Source organism: Poecilia formosa, unplaced genomic scaffold (assembly GCF_000485575.1).
Source record: "Poecilia formosa unplaced genomic scaffold, Poecilia_formosa-5.1.2 Scaffold63, whole genome shotgun sequence".
Lineage (NCBI taxonomy): Eukaryota > Metazoa > Chordata > Actinopteri > Cyprinodontiformes > Poeciliidae > Poecilia > Poecilia formosa.
In genome coordinates, this window is record NW_006800002.1 from 2527848 (window position 1) to 2535854 (window position 8007).

Consider the following 8007-nt stretch of genomic DNA (forward strand, 5'->3'; position numbering starts at 1 on the left):
AAAAAAAAAAAAAATCTTTTAAGCAGAGACATTTTTTGAATGCTTATAATATGAACACCATTTCACAGAGCCTACACCGGTCAAATCTGTTCCTCTTTTGTTATTCATTTTTATAAGAGTCGCCTATTGCAGTGGAATCAAACTCTTTTCATTACATGAATGCCCTCAAAATGCCTGGTTATTGCTAAAACTGCCTTTTAACAGTTAAAATAATAATAAATAACTTTCTCAGCTTTCGATAAATACTTCTAAAACTTAGATTATGTTTTTATATTCTCAGATTAAAGTAATTTGATACAGAACGAAGAAATACTGATTAGATTTGACTGGTAAGATAATATGTGAGCACACAACTATCATCCTAAAGTTGTATTTATGTGACTAGAGGCCTATAGTAATACTTCCAGATTTGTCCTGTGAGCCTTGAATTTGACACCTTGTCTTCTGAGTCTTTAGAAAAGGACAATATTTTTTTCTACACTGACGTGACGTCCAGTGGTGTATGTTTTTTTTTTTACTTCCCATGTTGATGTTGCTCACATGCTTGATTCTGACACTTTATACTTTTAGGAAGGACAAATAAATGTTAAGACCAACCTCCTCCATGAGGTTAATGATCTGACCCTCATGCGCAAACACAACAACAACGCGGGCCGTGGATTTCCTCATCACATCCACGATCCTCTTGAATTCGTTCAAGTCTTTTTCCCAGGGCAGAATCTCCACATAGGCCAGACAGCCTCCTCCAGACACACCCAGGTCAGAGTTGAAGGAGCGGGCGGCGTCCAGCCCGTAATCATCATCACTTATCAGCAAACCCGCCCAAGTCCAGCCAAAGTGTTTCAGTATCTGAAGCATGGCACGCACCTGAAAACACACCGAAAAAAACTCACTCAGCAGGTTTTAAAGGTAATCGATCAGCATGTAGGTAGTATCAAATTTCCTCATGTTTGGTATGTTTTTTTGTTTTTTTTGTTTAGATCAGGAGGTTTGACTCTGATTAAAATTGACACAGATTTCTCCTGAAGATGTTAATAAAAACGACTACTTTTTAAAAATAGTCTCAACACATGCAATGTGGAAAATTATTTATGCTTCTCTCGCTGATGAGTGGAAAACTTTTTTGTCATTACAGCAATCAAATTTGTCACATGTGCTCATGAGATTTTCTTCAAATGAGATAATCCATGTTCTGCTGAGAGGTTTACGTTTTTGAGGTTGGAAGGCCTCCTTACTGTCCACCTCATCTTTACCTCAGATTCTCTGTTGGACTCTTCAAAACATTAACATCACCTATACTCACAAGAAGTGATGTTAAATTAAAACAATTAAAACGTTGTTTTAATTTGACCAATGTTTTAATTGGTCAAATTAAAACATTGCTTGTGTGCATAATTTTGCCAAATTATCGTGACAAAAATGAAACTATCCACTTATGTGAAGCACTCAGTGAAGTTTAAAAAAAAAAAATCTTGAGCAAGATTGAGATTATAATGTTGATTTGAGCTGACATTCAGAAAAAAAATAAATTACTTTAATACTGTTGTACCAAAGACAGAATCTCATGATATTGTTCACAAGAATTATAAAGACACAAACATACCTTTCCACGGTCATATAAAATTTCTACTTTTTTAAATTGAAATAAACAGATCAAAGGAAACAATTTTTCACTTTTTCATATCATTTTCTTTCATTCCAAACTGTTTTTTGTGTTGGTTTTTTTTCTTTTACCTGGAAAGCGTCACTCGGGATTGTCCTAAAGAATGAAGGAAACCTCTGCCGATCACTTAGACAGGCACATGTGGCAAAATAACTCACCTGTGAAAGAATCAGACTAAACTTTTAAAACCAGAGAGAAATCATCTGTTTCAGTCGTTACATTTTACATACAGACAAATCTGTTATTAGACGGTAAAGCTGGACACTCACCATTGGCACTCTGTACAAACCCAAGACAGTGGAGATGGCAATCGTGCGTGTAGAGGAAGAATCTCCCACAAGTCCCACAACTGGAGGGGCTCCTTCACACGTCTCATTCAGCACAACATGCTCCTCTTGACCACTGATTAATGCCAGCGCTGCACGAAATCCAACTCCCAGAGTGAGACAGCTGTCATAGAGACTGTACCCTAAAGTCACGTTGGGTAAAAGCTGATCGTCTCTGTTGATCTCATCAATGGCAAAGGCCATGGTCTGAGCCTTTCGAAACCCTAAAAAATCAAAACTGACACAAAGAAATAAAAAGGTTTGACGCTGAAAAATATAACAGTTAAGTTTCTTAAATCTAGAAATCAAAGAGAAAAAAAACTATAAAACTACTTGGATAATATAGACAGAATATTTCTCAGACGATAACAACTAATTCTCAATGCACGAGACAGTCTTTCTTGCTCTGGTTTTCCTCCTGACACACTTACCTGTGGCACGTCAGCTGTTGTGGCTCGGCGGTAAACGACAGGTCATGAAACACGGAGAAGAAGTGGACCTGAAACAGCCCTCCGAGTATCAAATCCCCAGCCTTGTGCATGCCGTTTAGATGAAACTGTCCCTGTAACAGACAGGAGGAGGGAAACAAAGAGGAGGGCACAGAGGAAAAAGCACCAGAGTGCAGAAGTAGAAGAAAGAACAGGCTTGGGCGCTTTAAGTTTTGCGTCATATCCATTTCGTTGAGCCTGGTCGATGCGTTTCTGTGCTTCCTCAGCTGGTTTTATTGACTACACTGCCCAGCAGGGCAGAAGAAGAGCAGGGGGCAGGGCCTGTTATGCATTTTAAGTTTACCTTGAATTTAACCATCAATAAGTTGGTTAAAAGTTCAGAAAAATGTTGAATTTAAATATCTATGGCAATGATTGATCATATATAGGCCAAAACAGCAAAAACACAACAAAGGCCCATTGTGATTTGAATGTGTATTATTATTGAAATTTTACACACGTTAAATTTCCATGAATTTTAAATACTTCAGTGGAATTAAAAAAGGACATGGCAACATGACTCTAACCTCAGTCTTAAAAACAGGTATAACATAGATATTTGAAAATGTAGTACTAATAATCCTCCAGTACAGTGAAAAAAGCCTTTTGGAGATATGTCCAAAGACCAACAGCAAGTCAGCCATTTTGGGTCAAAGAGTAAATTTAAAGGTTTTTGACATTTTAAATGTCAAATTTTGACAAACACCTCACAGGCAGAGGCAGTCGTAGCCTGTTAGGCTCCCTGGGCGAACCACATTTCAGGCCCCCTCTCCGCAAATCTGTACCCAATAAAAGTAATGCTTCAATTGTTGACTGTGTGTCCTATCACTTTGTATTGTTTTGTTGTTATGATGTAAAGCACCTTGAACTGCCTTGTTGCTGAAATGTGCTACACTAACAAACTGGAGAACTGCAGAACTGGTGGGTTCACATCTTTCGATTCTCTACCTAATTTACACAGCAAACTTTCACCATCAGTCAGTCAAGTCAGGACAGAATTTGCTTGACGTATATCTTTTTTATTTCCACAATTTACCAGGATCTGATGAAAACAACCACAATTCAATTAGACTTAAAGGAAGTTAAAGTTGGGAGATCACGTTTATCTTTCATTTATCTATTCAAATTCACAATTTCATGCAAATTCACAATTTCAGTTTCATATATGTTAATATTATAAGGGTCAGAGTTTTCTTTACATAAGCAATTAAATCGATTTAAAAAATAAACTGCATAACAATGCAGCCATAAACAAATAAAAAACTACAAATAAGTAGTCACACAAGAGAGAACAGAAAGTGACAGTACTGGCTCAGAGTTTATGTGTTTGTTGTTAGAATGAGTTATTGCTGCACTTAATGCTTTACTTTTTCTATCGATGATGTAGAAATTTTATACCAATATTCAATTATTCTGTTTCAGCAATCATGTCAGTCCATCATTAACCTTACAGAGTCTATCATGAATTTAGGAAGATATTCATGTTTGCCTTGTTTAGATAGTTGAACAAGTTTGGATTTCTGCCTGTACACTGGAGGTAAACATTTTGATTCAGATCCGACTCCAAATCTAAAATTTTGGTGTAGTTTCTATGCAGTTCAATCACCCAGCACGTTTTTACCTTTCAATAGTTCCTATAGTGCTTCGCCCCATCAGAGCTTTCTTTGTATTTCTTTCAGGTCTCAGCAGAATTATGTAACATTTGGGTCCAAACAGCGCCACCAAGAGGCCAAAACTGGAGGCCAGGATGGCGAACACCTCCACTGCATCTGCATATTTGCCCGGTGAGCTGACATAAGCAGGAACAAAGGCCACCCACACAGCACAGAAGATCAGCATGCTGAAAGTGATGAGTTTGGCCTCGTTAAAGTTGTCGGGAAGATTCCTCGCCATAAACGCCAACACAAAGCTGAGAATAGCCAATATACCAATGTATCCCAGTAACACAGCAAAGCCAATAGTGGAGCCAACTATACACTCATAAACTATCTTGTCATTGTGGTATTTGGTGTTTTTATGTGGAGAAGGAGAGGAAGACACAAGCCAGGCAGTGCAGATTGCTGCCTGAACAGAGGTGAGAACCAGAACAGTTCCTCTCTGCTGTGAAACGCCGAACCACTTGAGACTAGCTCCCCCTCCTGGCTTGGAGGCTTTGAACACAGCCAGAACCACCATGGTTTTAACCAGGATGCAGGACACACAGAGCACAAAGCTGATCCCAAACGCTGCGTGTCTCAGCTGACATGTCCACAGTCTGGGTCGTCCAATGAACAGCAGCGAACACAGGAAGCACAGTTTAAGGGAAAGCAACAGGTTGAAACTGAGCTCTGAGTTGTTGGCTCGTACTATGGGTGTACTGCGGTGATAGATGAAGATCCCCAGAACGACAGCGCAGATGAATGTTCCCAGCAGTGAGGCTGCTGTCAAGCAGATCCCTAAAGGTTCCTGATAGGAGAGGAACTCAGTTTGCCTAAGAACACAGAGATCTCGCTGTGGGCTGGACCAGAAGTCCTCTGGACAGCTGAAGCACTCCAAGGAATCTGACAGAAAGACACAAAGAAAGTCAAACCATGTATTTGTAAGATTAAAGTGGAAAAATCATTATAAAAACTACTAAAACATAAAAACTCACTAGTGTAATTACTGATCATTCCCTCAGAACAAGGGATGCAGTCAAAACAGCACTCAGGTTCCCCCTTCTTTCTCACCACACGGGTTCCTGGAGGACAGTTCTCGCTGCACACCGACCGCGGTGGCTATAGGAGAAACAATAAGAATACATTTCTCATTAGAGTGACTTTACAAGTTGAAAAAGGGACAAAAAGAAATGAGTCACCTTTTTCGATTCAAAGTTCCAGAAGATTTTGTCTCCATCAAGTGTGAGTTGTTCACCATTAAAAGGCGACATTTTTACGTCGCCGACATTTTGAACTTTTGTTTGTCCATCAGGGAGCCAGAGCCAGTTCATGACATCATATATCGGTAAGGCATCACCATTCTCATCAAATGACACTTGGTCACCGAATGATGTGGTGAAATTAACCCTCTCTAGATAATACACCAGCTAATGGAAGGCAAATGAGAAAAGGGAACAACAGAGTTAGTTGTTACATGACATCATGTTGCTCTTTTACCTGAACTGTAAGACGTGATTATCATAAAAAGTTTCTACTAAGTTTTAACTGAAGAGAAATGAATGCCAAAAATATTTTCACGAAATTTGAAAATAGTTTTTGTCTTTACATTTGCTTTGCATTGATTTATCACATCAAACTTGGAATAAATTAAAACAATTTTAGGGTAAAAACACAAAATGGTCATCAATAATCACATTAAAATCAAGGGTTATGAATACATCTTAAAGAGTCTTTATGTTTCATTGTCAAAAACATGCAACGTTTACTGTACCTGCCATGGTTGAAGTGTTTGCAAAGTTGCACAGCTTTCCTCACTAAAAGGCCCTTTTCCTGGTTCACACCTCAGCAGCTCATCAAGGGCGTATGCCAGAGCGTACACAGCTTTGTAGACGTTGTACTCAGGCCTGAGATCAGAAACGTCTAAGAACTCAGTCTCCACAGCCTTCAAATCCTCGTCTCCAGAGCAAATCCTTCCCCCATTCTCAACCCAGCCCGACGGGGCTGGTGCAAATTTACACTGAAATGTGAATTCCCAAAACTGGTTTGCCTAGAAAACGTAAAAGTTAATTTTTTTTTAAGAAGGATTATTTAATCATCATGGCTACACTTAATGAATGAAAAAGTCACCATGCTATTTCCATAGGTGGTGTTGTGTTGTAGATCGGAGCGTGTTTGGAGCAGGAAGTCCCTGAGGCCTGGTATCGCTCCTCGACGGATAGCGATGCCCAGTGTGCCCCCGAGGTACGGCATGAGGTCAGGGGTCTGCAGCACGGCAGCTGTGGACCAGGCTTCACTGGCCAGCCACTGAAGGCCTGTCAAGTTCTGCCTCACAACCTGTTTAGGGACAAAACGCAATGTCAAATTCTAACTCTACATATTGTATAAAGTAACTAAATGAAGAAATCTGTAAAATAAAAAATAATGCGTATAATTGTCATTGGATAATTTAATAGCACGACCAGATAAGTTTAATATGTTTTTGCCGCGTTTAAGTGAAATGTCATATTCGTTCTGATGGCGAGAGTAGGAAAATAAATTCTCATCTCTGTTTAGCCTAACTTCTACATCCTTCATCTTGGAACAAAATTGCTCCTCAGGAGCATTAGTAAGCAGACCAGCTGAAGGAGACCCCTACACCCACCGAACTCTACAATACATCAAAACATGTGTTTAATAGCACTAAATTAGCAGTTCATTTTTATCCACTATTAAAAAAAAAACTGATAAAAACATAAACTGCAACATAACGTGATAATGATGACAGATAAGGCTGTAACATGATAGCCAAAAATGTACTGTTTTGTGCTTGAGGCCATGTGTTTGGATGTCACTATTAAAGCAAACACCATATTTTTTTCCACCTTAGGTTTTAAGATATTCTTTCAGGGATTTAGATTTAGATTACAGTGACGCAACGTCTCCGTTTTAGAACAGAATTATCCGTCTCGCTTCTTTAACCTCTGACCGTCTCTGAATCCACCCCGAATGCAGGCCAAAGTGAGAAAAGACAAACGTTACCTCCTCCATGAGATTGATCATGTGGCTCTCGTGCGCAAACACAACGACCACCCGAGCCGTGGAGGCCTTCATCACGTCCACGATCCTCTTCAGCTCCAGCGGCTCGTTGTCCCATGGCAACACCTCCATGTAGGCCAGGCAGCCTCCGTCAGATGGACTCAGATCAGACTGAAATGACTTGGCGGCATGGAGCCCGTAGTCGTCGGCGCTGATCAGCAGTCCCACCCAGGTCCAGCCGAAGTGCTTTATGATCTGAATCATAGCATTCACCTGAGGAGGCATGGAGTGAAAGGGAACATTTTGTAGAAAATCTGATGAGAATGTTGAAATTCGGATGAAATTACAGGATTCGTGATTGCCACCTAGGAGATTTCTACATAATGTTTCAGAATTGCCCAAGTATGTCTAACTTCTGGTCCCATGTGAAATTTCTTACATTTCTACTCCTGTTTTTTTTTTTTTTTTTTACTCATTGATATTTCTCACACCTCTCTTAAACAAATTCAACTTAAAATGTTTCTGGGTTCACATCTGCTAAGAAAACAACTACATAACAAAGGGTTTACAGCTGATACAAAAGCCTGCAAAGAACTGTTAACGTTCAACATACAACTGAACAAAGTCTCTTCTAACAACTCAGTGGAGTCAGTAGCTATCAGGTCATTGTATGCACATTTTGCTACTTGATGTTATGTTTCTTTTTCCTTTCTTAAGCATTTCAATACAAAGAGATGCTTAATATGCCTGTAACCTTGTTGAAAATCAGTAAAATGTCAATTACAAAATAAAGAATGTTTCACAGGAATCAATCTATTTTTCTCTGCTCTTAAAGACGGATGATTTTTTTTATTTGTTGCATATTTACCTGGAAAGCA

General features: G+C 39.3%; 2 protein-coding genes across 2 annotated transcripts in view; both read right to left on the reverse strand.

The window, feature by feature from the left end:
• LOC103139686 (extracellular calcium-sensing receptor-like) overlaps positions 1–2747 on the reverse strand; it is a 7632-nt gene extending 4885 nt beyond the window's left edge. Inside the window, exons 1-4 of the mRNA XM_016672580.1 lie at positions 2421–2747; positions 1933–2227; positions 1735–1821; positions 565–867 (exon numbers count right to left, since the gene is read on the reverse strand). Coding sequence (XP_016528066.1) covers positions 565–867; positions 1735–1821; positions 1933–2227; positions 2421–2665 — 930 coding nt within the window. The 5' untranslated portion in view covers positions 2666–2747. The remainder of the gene's footprint in view (positions 1–564; positions 868–1734; positions 1822–1932; positions 2228–2420) is intronic.
• Positions 2748–4094: 1347 nt separating this feature from the next.
• Positions 4095–8007, reverse strand: part of LOC103139687 (extracellular calcium-sensing receptor-like) — an 11501-nt gene continuing 7588 nt past the window's right edge. The window contains 6 exon segments of the mRNA XM_016672581.1: positions 4095–5017; positions 5110–5233; positions 5314–5541; positions 5886–6161; positions 6242–6448; positions 7133–7600. Coding sequence (XP_016528067.1) covers positions 4095–5017; positions 5110–5233; positions 5314–5541; positions 5886–6161; positions 6242–6448; positions 7133–7600 — 2226 coding nt within the window.